Source organism: Mustela nigripes, chromosome 4 (genome assembly GCF_022355385.1).
Source record: "Mustela nigripes isolate SB6536 chromosome 4, MUSNIG.SB6536, whole genome shotgun sequence".
Taxonomy (NCBI): Eukaryota; Metazoa; Chordata; class Mammalia; order Carnivora; family Mustelidae; genus Mustela; species Mustela nigripes.
The window spans coordinates 75,707,646-75,722,566 of NC_081560.1; the positions used below are offsets into that span (position 1 = coordinate 75,707,646).

Here is a 14,921-nt window from a genome sequence, read left to right on the forward strand (position 1 = left end):
CACATTGCCTGATTTCAAGCTTGACTACAAAGCTGTGATCACCAAGACAGCATGGTACTGGTACAAAACAGACACACTGACCAGTGGAACAGAGTAGAGCCCAGATATGGACCCTCAACTCTATGGTCAAATAATCTTTGATAAAGCAGGAAAAAATATATGGTGGAAAAAAGTCTCTTCAATAAATGGTGCTGGAAAAATTGGAGAGCTATGTATAGAAGAATGAAACTCGACCATTCCCTTACACCATACACAAAGATAAACGTGAAATGAAATAAAGACCTCAATGTGAGGTAGGAATCTATCAAAATCCTGGAGGATCTTCGGCCACAGAAAATTCTCTCAAGACATGTCCCCAAAGGCAAAGGAAACAAAAGTGAAAATGAACTTTTGGGACTTCATCAAGATCAAAAGTTTCTGCACAGCAAACAAAAGAGTCAACAAAACAAAGAGGCAACCAAGGAATGGTAGAAGATATTCGCAAGTAACACTACAGACAAGAGCTGATGTCCAAGATCCAAAAAGAACTCCTCAAAATCAACACCCAAAAAACATAATCATGTCAAAAAATGGGCATAAGACATGAACGACACTTCTCCAAAGAAGACATACAAATGGCTAACAGACACATGAAAAAAAGTTTTCATCATTAGCCCATCAGGGAAATTCAAATCAAAACCACATTGAGGGGCGCCTGGGTGGCTCAGTGGGTTAAGCCGCTGCCTTCGGCTCAGGTCATGATCTCAGGGTCCTGGGATCGAGTCCCGCATCAGGCTCTCTGCTCAGCAGGGAGCCTGCTTCCCTCTCTCTCTCTCTCTCTCTGCCTGCCTCTCCATCTACTTGTGATTTCTGTCAAATAAATAAATAAAATCTTTAAAAAAAACAACAACAAAAAAAAAACAACAACAAAAAAAAAAAAACCACATTGAGATACCACCTTACACCAGTTTGAGATTCCTCAAAAAATTAAAAATAGAGCTACCCTATGACCCTGCAATTGCATTTTTGGGTATTTGCCCCAAAGATACAGATGTAGTGAAAAGCAGGGCTATCTATACCCCAATGTTCATAGCAGCAATGGCCACAGTTGCCAAACTGTGGAAAGAGCCAAGATGCCCTTCAAAAGATGAATGGAGGGGCACCTGAGTGGCTCAGTCGGTTAAAGCCTCTGCCATTGGCTCAGGTCATGATCCCAAAGTCCTGGGATCAAGACCCACATCAGGCTCTGGCTTGGTGGGGAGCCTGCTTCCTCCTCGCTCTCTGCCTGCTTCTCTGCCTGCTTGTGATCTCTCTCTCTGTCAAATAAATAAATAAAATCTTAAATAAAAAAAAAGATGAATGGATAAAGAAGATATGGCCCATATATACTATGGAGTATTATGCCTCCATCAGAAAGGATGAATACCCAACTTTGTATCAACATGGACAGGAGTGGAGGAGATTATGCTGAGTGAAATAAATCAAGCAGAGAGAGTCAATTATCCTATGGTTTCACTTACTTGTGAAGCATTAAGGAATAACACAGAGGACACTGGGAGATGGAGAGGGGAAGTGAGTTAGGGGAAACTGGAGCGGGAGACAAACCATGAGAGACTCTGGACTCTGAGAAACAAACTGTGGGTTTTATAGGATTGGTGAGGATGTAGAGAAAGAAAACTCTTTGGCACTGTTGGTGATGCAAACTGCTGCAGCTACTCTGGAAAACAGTATGGAGTTTCCTCAAAAAGTTAAAAATAGAACTATCCTACAACTTAGCAATCGCATGACTGGGTATTTATACAGAGGACATAAACATAGTGATTCAAGGGGGCACATACCCCCCCCAATGTTTACAGCAGTATTATCTATAAAAGTCAAATTATGGAAACAGATAAAATGTCCATTGAGTGATGAATGGGTAAAGAAGATATAATGTGTGTAGATTACTCAGCCATAAAAAAGAATGAAATCTTGCTATCTGCAATGATATGGATGAAACAATAGAGTACTATGCTAAGCAAAGTCAGTCAGAGAAAGACAAATACCATAGGATTTCATTCATATGTAGAATTTAAGAAACAAAACCAACAAGCAAAGGGTCAGGTGGTGGGGAGAGAATAAGGCAAAACAAGAAACAGACTAACTATAGAGAACAAACTGATGATTACCAGAGGGGATGTGCATGGGGGATGGGTCAAATAGGTGATGGGGATTATGGAGTGCACCTGTGATGAGCACCAGGTATTGTATGGAAGTGCCTAATAGCTAAATCGCTAATATTACACTGGAATTTAAATAAAAGCTTTAAAATATAGCTATTATAAAAAGACACAATAGACCAATACCCCTTTATAAATAAAGATGCAAAAATTTTAGAATTACTAACAAACCAAATTCAGCAGCATGTTAAAGGGACAATACACCATGCCCAAGTGGGATATAGTCTTAGAATGCAAGGGTGGTTCAACAAATGAAAATCAGTCAGTGTAATACACCTTAGTAATAGAACAAAGGGTAAGTCCTACAGGATAACGGACACAGAAAAGCATTTGACACTCTGCCATAATAAAAACACTCAATATACCAGGAATAGAAAGAAACTTCCTCAACATGTTAAAAAACATTTATGGAAAACTCACAGCTAACATCATACTCAATTACGAAAGACTAAAAACTTTCCACCTAAAGTAATATGACAAAGATAATTCAGCATACTATTGGGGTGTTCAAGCCAAAAGAAATAAAAGGCCTACAAATTAGGAAAAGAAAAAAAAAAGCAGAACTATCTCTATTGACAGATTATTTGATCTCAAGTCCACAAGAGTATTAGAACTAATAAACTAATTCAACAAAGCTTAAAGACACAAAACCAACACACAAAAATAAGCTGCATTTCCACACACTAGCAATAAATAACCTGAAAAGCAAATTAAGAAAACAATTCCACTTACAATAGCATCAAAAAGTATAAAATACTCAAGTTTAAACTTAACCAAAGAAGCAAAAACACTATACACAGGAAACTACAAAGCAATGTTTAAAGAAATTTTTAAAAGCATAAATAAATGGAGCAGGACTTTGTGTTCTTAGATCGGAGACTATCATTAAGGTGACAATGCTACCCAAAGGAGTCTAGAGATTCAAAACTCTAATATTTCTGAAAAACATGTAAAAACTAACCCTAAAGTTCATATGGAATTTCAAGAATAGCCAAAACAGTCTTGAAAAGAACATAGGTGAAGAACACACACTTTTGCATTTCATAACTTACTACAAAGCTACAATAATCAAAACAGTATGGTACTGACATAAGAAGAGACATATAGACCAATGAACAGAACTGAAAGCCCAGAAATAAATCTTTACACGTACAATCAACTTATTTTTAAACATGAACATCTAGACCATTCAATGAACAGTCTCTTAAAAAAATAATGCCAGGGGGCACCTGGGTGGCTCAGTGGGTTAGGGCCTCTGCCTTCGGCTCTGGTCATGATCTCAGGGTCCTGGGATCGAGCCCTGCAGGCGGGGTGCCTGCTTCCCTCCTCTCTGCCTGCCTCTCTGCCTACTTGTGATTTCTCTCTGTCAAATAAATAAATAGATTCTTAAAAAAAAAAAACAATGCCATGAAAATTAGATATCCACTTGTCAAGGAATGAAGTTGGACCTTTACCACACACTATACACAAAAATTAATTCAAATAGCATCAAAGACAGGTGCCTGGATGGCTTAGTTGGCCAAGTGTCTGACTCCTGATTTTGGCCCAGGTCATATCTGAGAGTCATGAGATCAAACCCTGCATTAGGCCCCACACTAGGCATGGAGTCTACTTCTAGATTGTTTCTCTTCCTCTCCTTCTGCTCCTCCACCTCTCCAACCACTTGTGCTCTTGCTCTCCAAAAAAAAAAAATTAAAAAAAGAAAACACATCGAAGACTTAAAGTAAGAGCTACAGCTATAAAACTCCAGGAAGATGGGGCACCTGGGTGCCTCAGTGGGTTAAGCCTCTGCTTTCGGCTCAGGTTATGATCTCAGGGTCCTGGGATCGAGCCCTGCAGCAGGCTCTCAGCTCGGTGGGGAGCCTGCTTCCCCCTCTCTATTTGCCTACTTGTGATTTCTCTGTCAAATAAATAAATAAAATCTTAAAAAAAAAAAAAAAAAAGAACCTCCTGGAAGATAATATAAGGGCAAAACTTTATGACACTGGTGGGTTCCTGGGTGGCTCAGACGGTCAAAAGTCTTTGGCTCAGGTCATGATCCCAGGTTCCTGGGATTAAACCCCACATCAGGCTCCCTGCTCCACCGGAAACCTGCTTCCTTCCTCTTACCTCTGCCACTCCCCCTGCTTGTGCTCTCCAGATCACTCTCTGTCAAATAAATAAATAAAATCTTACAATAATAATAATAATAATAATAAAACTTCATGACACTGGATTTAGCAATGATTCCTTCAATATGACAATAAAAGTACAGGCTACAATTAAAAGCAAAATAGATAAACTGTACTTCAAAATTAAAAACATAGTGGTATCCTTTGATGCACAGAATGAAAAGAAAAACCACAGAGTGGGAGAAAAGTACTTGCCAATTATGTATTGATAAGGGTTTCATATTCAGAATACATAAAAAACTCATTCAATTAAAAAAAAATGATAACCCAATTACCAAAAACACAAAGGACTTCTATAGACAGTTTGCCAGAGAAGATATACAAACATATATACATCTGGCCATGCAAATGGCCAACCAACATATGAAAAGATAAACCACCTCATTAGTCAATAGGGAAATGCAAATAAAAACCACAATGAGATACTACTTCAAAACCAATAGTTATAATTTTTTTTTAATGAAAAAAATAAGTGTTGGCAAGGATATGGACTAATTTGAACCTTTGTAAACTGCTGGTGGGAATGTAAAATGTATAGCCATGGTGGAAAATAGTTTGGCAGGTGTTCAAAGAGTGAAAAAGAATTATCACACAATCCAGCAATCCCACTCCTAGGTATAGACTCAAAAGAAATTAAAACAGGGACTCAGATACTTGTATGTGAATGTTTACAACAGCATTATTTGCAATAGCCAAAAGGTGGAAACAAACCAAGTGTCTATCAACAGATGAATGGATAAAGAAAATGTAGTGTATCTACACAGTGGAATATTTACCCATAAAGAAAACTGAAGTTCTTATTATACCATATGAATGAACCTTGGAAACATTATCCTAAGTTAAATAAATCAGAGACAAAAAAGACAAATATCCTATGATTCCACCTAGAGGAAATATCTAGAATGGGCAAGTTCATAGAGAGTGAAAGTAGATTAGAGATTGCCAGGGGCTGAGACAATAGGAGAAATTAGAAATTACTGTTTCATGGTTATAGTCTCTCTTTGAGGCAATGAAATCATGTTGCAAATAGACAGATGTGATGCTTGCACAACACTGAGAATGTAATTAATGCTACATTATGTAATTAATGGCTAAACTGGAAAGGTTGCTTTTTTTGTTTTTTGTTTTTTTAAGATTTTATTTATTTATTTGACAGACAGAGATCACAAGTAGGCAGAGAGGCAGGCAGAGAGAGAAAGAGGAGGAAGCAGGTTCCCTGCAGAGCAGAGCCTGATGTGGGGCTCGATCCCAGGACACTAGGATCATGACCTGAGTTGAAGGCAGAAGCTTTAAGCCACTGAGCCACCCAGGTGCCCCTGGAAAGGTTTTTTTAATTTACATTTTACCACAAGAAAAAAAGATAATCCACTTCTTAATGTCAATAGTAACCGTGTATTGTGAGGCTTACTACCTTTATAGAAGTATAATATACAACAACAGCATAAAAAATGGGAGAAACATTCTGTTTTAACGTTCTTATGGTACACTTCAAGTGGAAAATGTTACTTGATGGTAAACTTGGGTAAATTAAAGATGTATTTTATAGACCCTGTGCAACTACTAAAAACAAAATAAAACAAAAGAGTATATCTGACAATGGAGATAAAATGGAACAATTTTTTAAAAACACTATGAATTCAAAATAAGATAAAAAAACAAAAATCGGATATGATAAAAAGAAAAGAAAGAGCAATATGGTAGACTTAAACCCAAACTTACTGATAACTATATTAAATTCAAATGACCTAAAAACCCATTTAAAGACACATATTCTGAGACTAGATATTTAAAAAGCAAGTTCACAGAGCTTCTACTCCTGCCTAAGATGTAGAAAGTCACAACACACCATCTCTCTTATCCTAAAAATTAGTCAAAACAGGATAATTTATAAAATCATAAACCCATCAGGAAACAGAGGCTACAAGGAAACCAAGTGATTTAAATTCCAAAGAACAGTAAAACCTCTCTTAAAAGACAGTCGACACTCTGTAGAAAGTGTCACACATCAAAACTCCGAAACAATGATGATGGAAGTCCAAATTAGGACACAGCGCTGCTTGCGGAAAAAGTCAGGAAAAACACTGGGGAATGAGGATGGAATAGCTATGCTAAAGATATACCCTTGGACTTCAAGATGCTGAAAATGGAAAATGAAGGGTTCTCACCGTCCATAAAGTCTATAATAGGCCAGCTGAAGTGCAAGCTGAATAAATGTATCAGGGTGAAGCAGCTTCTTCTTGGTTAGGTTTTTGCCAAAAGATGTAAAGGGATACACCACAATCTGCAGATCGGATGCCTAACAAACAAACAAACAAATAAATAAATAAAAATGGGAAAAGTGAAAAATCAGCTAAGAAGAATACCCCAAAGATAACCAAATCATCATCTGCATTAAACATTACATATAAAAAATTAAAGGATCAAAGCTACAATTTAAAATGTTTTAATGTTGGGGCATCTTGGTGGCTCAGTTGTTAAGTATCCGCCTTTGGCTGAGGTCATGATCCCAGAATCCTGGGACAGAGCCCTGCATGAGGCTCCCTGTTCAGCAGGGAGCCTGCTTCTCCCTCTCCCACTCCCCCTGCTTGTGTTGCCTTTCTCACTGTATCTCTGCCAAATAAATAAGATCTTTTTTAAAAAAATGTTTTAATGTTGTTTGGGTGCTTGAGTGGCCCAGTCAGTTTAGCATCAGACTCTTGATTCCAGCCCAAGTCATGATGAAGGGTCATGAGATTGAGCCCCATATTAGTCTGGGTTCAGTGGGGAGTCTGCTTGAGATTCTCAGTCCCCCTCTCCCTCTGCCACCAGCCCTACCACCATGCTTGTGCTCTCTCTTTAAATAAATAAATATTTAAAAATAAATAAATAAATTGTTTTATGTTGTCATGCTCAGATGATGACCCAATTTTTATATGTGGTAGTTGAAAGAAAAGCCTTAGTATCTAAGAAAAAAAAGTTTAAAAAATCTACCTGCTTGAGAAATTGGGCTTTAGCTTGATTTATATCGTTTAGAATTTTATCATCCACAGTGAAAACAAGTTCCTCTGGAAGTGATATATCCCGTACTTTTTCTGAACCCTGAAAACAGGGAAAAAACTTTAAAATATTAAAACAAAAAACTATTAAGAAAAAAAATGAAAATTTTTTTCTAACATACCTTCCATCTTCCTTCATTCTCAAAAACTTTCTCATTAATATAATGGCTGATATTTACCATAACCATTCCATCAAAAGGAGCATGCTAAAATGAAAATACACAAGATTTTGAATACTTCATGTCAACTTAAAATGTGACCCAATATTTTATTTTCAATTTCCCTCCCCTCCAATCTTAATACATACTGAAGTACAGAATTCAAATGCCTGACCCAAGGACAGAGAAATCCTACGGCACAGCAAGTGACTGCTGTCTTTTATTTGCTGTAAAGGAACAAATACTTAAAGTTGGAAGCACCTAATGAGGGATCCTGAGGTAATGGGGAGGGGTGTAAGTAAAGCAACCATGAACTATCTAGAGAAAATAACCATTATTTAAACTGGAAATGAAAGCAGGTGTATGTGTGCAATGCTAAGACATTCTGAAATTTGAAGAGCACTGTGCAAAAAGCAAAGGAGGATGACAGACTTTTTGAAGGCTAAATTGAGCACTGTATGAACTTTATCAGTAAAGACAGGCCACTAGGTGAGCATTAAAAAGCATAATCAGTTTGTGTTTATGTCTACAAGAGTGTTTAGATGCAGCAGAAATATTTCTCAATGTTTAAGGAATACTGGAAAGATGGGCTGAGTTATAGGGGTATTAGAGATTTAACAGCTATATTATAGAGAGCAAGGAACTTCAACTAGTGAACTTTTCCATCATTTATTCTGGAGGACAAATTTTTGCTTTCTTTTCTCCATGTCCATCAGTTTTTTTCCCTCTATGTTACTCCTATCACTTTACATTAAACAGTTACCATTCATGAACTGAATGTGGGACTACCAGCCTTGGAGAGAAAGAAGGAAGGCTTAAGATATGGACTAGCACATCTGCGTCCACATTCAGAGGAGTAAATTAAGTGTCTTGAGTATCACCCTAATATTACAGAGATCTGTTGGCCTATCTCATAGCCCAGTGGAGCCTAGAAATATAGTATGAATACTGTTACCAACTAGATAGCAGCTACAGCATCGAAAAGACTCTTGAGGGAGGTCTGAAGTAGATGCATGAGCAACTCAACCCACCTATCCTTTGATACAATAATGACACTCACAGGTCATTAACAAGTCCATTTTCTAACTGCATCTAAAAATTTTACAAAGAATTTGCAGATGAAACATATTGTTTCATTTGAAACAGTATAATTAATTTCTAATTCTTCTACTGGACCCAGTAAGAAAGAGCAAGGTTAAAGGATAAAAGTATCTCTGATTGGTAATTCTACCTACCCACCACATGGTGGAAAGCTAAATATCAATTTTTAAAGAAAATTTAGGAAATATGAAAACTTCATATGCTTTCCTGATGTTTTATTTGTTCATTTAGCTTTTTTTCCCTTTTTTTTATTTATATGGAGACATTATGTGTAACATACTTTCTAGGAATAGAGCTTCAATCCTGTGTCCACACACTACCATTCAACTGTTGTGCAACTGTTGAAGTTACTTAATTCTTAAGTTACTTAATCCTCATCTGTTAGTGGGACTAATAATCATATAGTTGGTGTAACAAATGATCTTCATAATGCTTATAAAGTGCTTCCTACAGAACGTAGACCACAGCAATAATCAGTAACTGCTTTTAGTCTTTAACTCTTTATTACATGCTTCCTATGTGCTCGTCACAAAGCCCAATAATAAACCTTAGATAGAGAAGACAAAATAGTTGACCCCGGATTTTAAATCCCAAGAGGAAAATGTAATTAACCACTGTGATCACGAAAGTACATATTTAAACACCAATGGAACAGAGCAGCAACATGGCATTGCATTTAGAACAGACCAACTTTTACAGTATATAATATACTGCTCACCCCTGAACAAAGCTGACCTCCCATGCAATCAAAATCCACATATAACTTTTCACTCCCTAGAACTAACTTAATTACTCATTGCCTGTTGTTGACCAGAACATAACATTTGCCGATACAAAAACAGTCGATTAACATGCTTTGTGTTGTATTATGCACTGTATTCTCACAATAAAAACAGAGAAAATAAAGTGTTATTAAGTAAATCATAAGGAAAAACCTATATAGTACAGGAGTAGAATAAGGCACCACACATCTCCTCATCCCCACCCAAAGTTAGCAAAGCTACCCAGGAATGTGGGCAACCTCCTTTCAGGCAGAGTCCAGGGAAAGGCAGAGAACAGGGGAAGGCACAGCACTGTTATCTTCTCTCTAGGTTGCTTTCTCCTTCCGGTCCCTCCATGTGGTTCTAAATCAGTTTCTGGCAAGCTGCTCCCAGCAATATTAATTCTCTGCTGTAGAGAATATTCAGCACCTCAGACAGCTCTCCTTCCTACCTTGGGCCTTAGAGCCCACATTACTACCTGGTGCTATCCCGCCCCAAGTATTTCCCTGGACCCCTAGGGATGGCGGGGTGGGGGGAGAGCAGATTATCATTCTGTGGTCCTTGGCCAGCTATGGACAATGACTGGTCTTGGCACCTCGCTGAGAATCCCTCTCCAGAGACAGCCCCTTCACAACTTTTTGTTGAAAATCTCAGTGAACCAAAAACTCTGCACAGGTAGTACGATGATGAGTGCCACAAGCAGGTGACAGCCTGCTGTTCCAGCCTTCTCAGCAACTCTCCATCACCTTCCCTTCACTTTTAGTCATGTGGCAACTTCTACCTTATTTTTTAATCACAGAGTAAAATATGTATTTATTGAAAAAAAATTCATTTAAGAGGACCTACACAGTTCAAACCCATGTTGTTCAAAGACCAACTATATACAATTTACTAATGATGTTTTACAGAGGTTAAATTGTTTTTTCTACAATCATCTTAAGTTACGAGAGAAACTAATATGGGATATTTAAAAGCAGATTATCAAGGAGAGATAATCAGATCAATTTTATAAATAAATGGATGTTAATACATACACATAAAACATGCCCATACAAGTACAACAACAAAGATCTCATCTGTGGTGAGATGTATGTTTATTATGGGACCAATATTCTTTATTCAGAGATAATGAAGATCCCTAAAGTTACTTTCATCCTAAATTTGACCAAATAGAAAGAGTTTAGTACTATTAATAAAAATCAAAGTAGTGCAAATGGGTATTTACCCCAAAGATACTGATGTAGTGAAAAAGGCCATATGTACCCTGATGTTCATAGCAGCAACGACCAAAGTTGCCAAACTGTGGAAAGAGCCAAGATGCCCTTCAACAGATGAATGGATAAGGAAGATATGGTCCATATATACAATGGATATATGCCTCCATAAAAAAGGTGAATACCCAACTTTTGTATCAACATGGATGGGACTAGAGGAGATTATGCTGAGTGAAATAAGTCAAGCAGAGTCAATTATCATATGGTTTCACTTACTTGTGGAGCCTAAGGAATAATACGGAGGACATGGGGAGATGGAGTGGAGAAGTGAGTTGGGGGAAATTGGAGGGGGAGACAACCCATGAGAGACTCTGGACTCTGAGAAACAAACTGAGGGTTTTGGAGGGGATGGTTGGGGGTGGTTGGGAGAGCCTGGTGGTGGGTATTAAGGAGGACACATATTGCATGGAGCACTGGGTGTGGTGCATGAACAATGAATGCAGGAACAGAAAAGAAATAAAATGGGGGAAAAAAACTTAAAAAAAAAACCAAAGTAGTGCAATATGTTTTTTGTGTGTGTGCAGGGCGTTGAGGGTTGTAAGTGAGTGCGGCAAGTAAGATGATGAGCTCTTGATCATGAGAACAACTTAACCTTATGTAATAATATAACATGCAGTTTGAACAATATACAATGAAATTCTCAAAATGAGAAGAGATAAAAACTAGAAAAGAAAAACTGCTACATCAACTGATGAATGGGTAAAGAAGTTGTGGTATACATATACAACAGAGTATTATTCAGCCATAAAAAAATGAAAAAGTTCTGCCATTTCCAACAATATGGATGGAGCTAGAGAGTATTATGCTTAGCTAAATGGGTCAGAGAAAGACAAATACCAAATGATTTCACTTATATGTGGAATTTAACAAGCAAAACAAATGAGCAAAGGGAAAAATAAAGAGAAAGACAAACAGACTCTTAACTATAGAGAACTGATGGTTATCAGAGGGGAGGTGGGTAGTGGGTAGGTGAAATAGGTGATGGGGATTAAGGAGTTCACTTATAATGATGAGCACTAGGTGATGTATGGAATTGCTGAATCACTATACTGTACGCCTGAAACTAATACTGCACTTACGTTAAGTAACTGGAAGTTAAACAAAAACTTAAAAAAAAAAAGACTAACTGCAAGCTACCTATATAAAAACAGTCAATGAAACTATTAAAACAGGAAGAGAACACACACAGGAGGGAAAAGTGAGACTTAACATTAGGGTTAGAATCAGCAGCTGGGAAAAGGCTGTTAAGTGTCTGAGTACGTATAAGGAGGAAAGAGAGGAAGACGGTAGGAAGTAGTAAGCTACTCCACAAAGGATAGTGTTCCAGGAAACAGTGATAATATAAACCAGACTAAGAAAGTCAAGAAGAATAAAAGAAAGAACTCAAGAGAAGAAAACTGAGGCAATTAACAAGAAATATTTTGTCAACAATGAACTCCAAGGAAGAGGAAAGACAATCTTTAAAAGCACTCATAGCAACCTTTCACTCTGATGAGCTACTGTAACAGACAACTAGTTTTATTACCTGCTCATCAACCACTTAACCTTCTTCCAAGATTTTTCTGCAGGCAACCACCACACATCTGTAATGGTTTGAATGAGAATGATTCTACCCCCTAGATTCCAAGGTTTAACATGTGACCCAGGCCAGGTAATTAAGAGTACCTGACTCCTCAGAACGGGCACATGATAGACAAAGGCCAATAACAACCAGTGAGCATTATTCCCAAGACTTGTGTTGGAACCACTGGAGGGAAGAAGGGGGAGGGCAGCCGTGGTAAGCTGGCCATTTCCATTCGGAACACTAATCTGTGAAAGGAGCTGTGAAGACATGAGATTGTGGATACAACAATCACAGGGGATAGTCTACCTGAAGATGAAGTTAAACAAAGGGAAAAAATGCCAAAAAATGGAGAAAGAAATTTCTTTTTTTTTTTTTTTTTAAGATTTTATTTATTTGACAGAGAGAGAGAAATCACAAGTAGGCAGAGAGGCAGGCAGAGAGAGAGAGGGGAGGAAGCAGGCTCCCTGCGGAGCAGAGAGCCCGACGTGGGGCTTGATCCCAGGACCCTGGGATGATGACCTGAGCCGAAGGCAGAGGCCTTAACCCACTGAGCCACCCAGGCGCCCCGAGAAAGAAATTTCTAATGAAAGCATTTGTACACTGGAAGTCAGTCTTACCCAAACTTAACTGTACTCCTATGCCAACGAATATATTCTTAAGCTAATATCAGTATAATTTAGGTTTCTATCACCTAAAACTGAATAAATACTGATTAATACAGCTATTGAGCCCAGATCAATATGACAGGTCAAAAAAAACTACCTCACACTACTTTATAGTCAGTTCCATATTTTATGAAAGATCTTACAATGAGATTGTAAGTGTATATTGCAACTTCTTGTTAATTTTCTAGGTTCACAGACTTCTTGAACGTCTATCAGAAAATGGCAAGGTAGACTTAATAAAGATGATCACAGGAGAATAAAGAGATTTTTTTTAAATAAGGAGGTAAAAAATAGTAGAAGCGCCTGACACTTTATTTTCTATAGTGTAAATAAATGTTCCAAAGGTTATGTGCTATTTTAGGAAAATAATTAAATTACTGGGAAAATCTAGAAATATATGCACATCTACTTCTCTGTGCAAAGAACATAGACATAACGCTGAATCTTTTAAAATAAGTTGTAATTCAGTCACCTGGGTGGTTCAATCAGTTAAGCATCTGCTCAGGTCATGATCCTTGGATCCTAGGATGGAGTCCTACATGGGGCTCCCTGCTCAGCAGGGAGTCTGCTTCTTCCTCTGCCCCTCCCCCCTCCACTCATGCTCTCTTCTCCTCTACCTATCTCTTGCAAAAATAAATGAAAATCTTAAAAAAAGAAATAGGTTCTAATTCTCAATAGGTAATAGTGCATTTTAAAGAGCTTCATAATTCTTTAAAATCCGTAACTACATAAAATACATGCAACTTCCACTTTGCAGATACACACCAAACTATTAGCCATAATACAAATGAAAATAACTTGTCCTATTCTCTGTTTTCACTGAGAATTCAAAACTAAACCTTTTAGTATAATGTCACAGAGCTATCAAAGTGTGTATTTATATGAACACAGAACAGCCTACCTAGTTTATTGCCACTAAATTAACCTAAACAGTTGAAAAGAAAAATAACTTCAGAAAGTTGACTTACATCACAACTACAGCCAAATACTCCATTGGAAAAGGAAATCAAGTTATAAGATTTGTCTCCCCAGCGTACAGTTGGATCTCCTGTAAGGGTCATTGTGGTTACCTAAAATACATGTAGTATTTTAAAGTTAAGAGAATTTAATGTTAAGAGGTTTATAAGTATTTACATCTTATATGTCTGTGTATATTATATAAGTACACACACACACACACACACACACACACACACATATATAAGATGCCACTTTTCCTCTTCAGGTAAACCAAATTTAGTAAAATGATAATAATTATACTCAAGAGATAATACTAATTCCAGCCCTGCCTTTAAGTATTTCTCAAAATCTCAAAAATCCTATGAAAAACAGAAAGCTGGTACAATAGTCATGGGGGTTTAGAGAACTTAAAAAGAAAAGACAAAGCTTTTGCAGCTTGAATAGTCTAAGAAGCTGTGGTAAGTTTAGTCATTAGAGTCCACTTATGAAGAAGATATTTTAATAATATTGTAATTTACACTGAATTCATATCCACTAAGGTTGTTTCTCACACAGTAGGCTTTGGCCCATTAGGGAGTCATGAAATTGATTTAATATATCACAGTAAACATTCATTACAAAAAAAAAGAGAGAATACAAATATTAGACTCTATCACAGATAGTAAAAGTAATTACTATTTTCTGAAACTTCCGTTACAAGTGTGTATATATGTAGTAGACTGCAATCTAAACGCAAGTCTAACTAGATTCTGGCAGTGAAAGTTCAAACAGTACTACATTAGAATATATTCTTCCTCAAGAAGTTTGGTAACTCTCCTACTTAAAAAATAAAGTTCAATTTACATAAAAGAAAGCTATTTCTACCTACAAGATTTTCCAACTCTGTACTATTTCTATCATTCAATATAAATGTTTTCAAAAGACCAAGAGACGTCTACAAATAAGACTACTACCTTTTATTATTTCCCAGGAAATGATAATATTACCCAGAGTGGGTGGGGGAGGGGAAACAAAGACCACATTTACTCTTAAAC

The 14,921-nt window shown here is 37.2% G+C and overlaps 1 protein-coding gene across 2 annotated transcripts in view; it reads right to left on the bottom strand.

Moving 5' to 3' along the window:
* Window positions 1-14,921, bottom strand: part of CROT (carnitine O-octanoyltransferase) — a 47,953-nt gene that overhangs the window by 11,389 nt on the left and 21,643 nt on the right. For both annotated transcript variants that reach the window (XM_059395759.1, XM_059395760.1), the window contains exons 10-13: window positions 13,896-13,997; window positions 7,527-7,610; window positions 7,340-7,447; window positions 6,535-6,665 (exon numbers count right to left, since the gene is read on the bottom strand). In XM_059395759.1, the coding sequence (XP_059251742.1) occupies window positions 6,535-6,665; window positions 7,340-7,447; window positions 7,527-7,610; window positions 13,896-13,997 (425 nt within the window). The remainder of the gene's footprint in view (window positions 1-6,534; window positions 6,666-7,339; window positions 7,448-7,526; window positions 7,611-13,895; window positions 13,998-14,921) is intronic.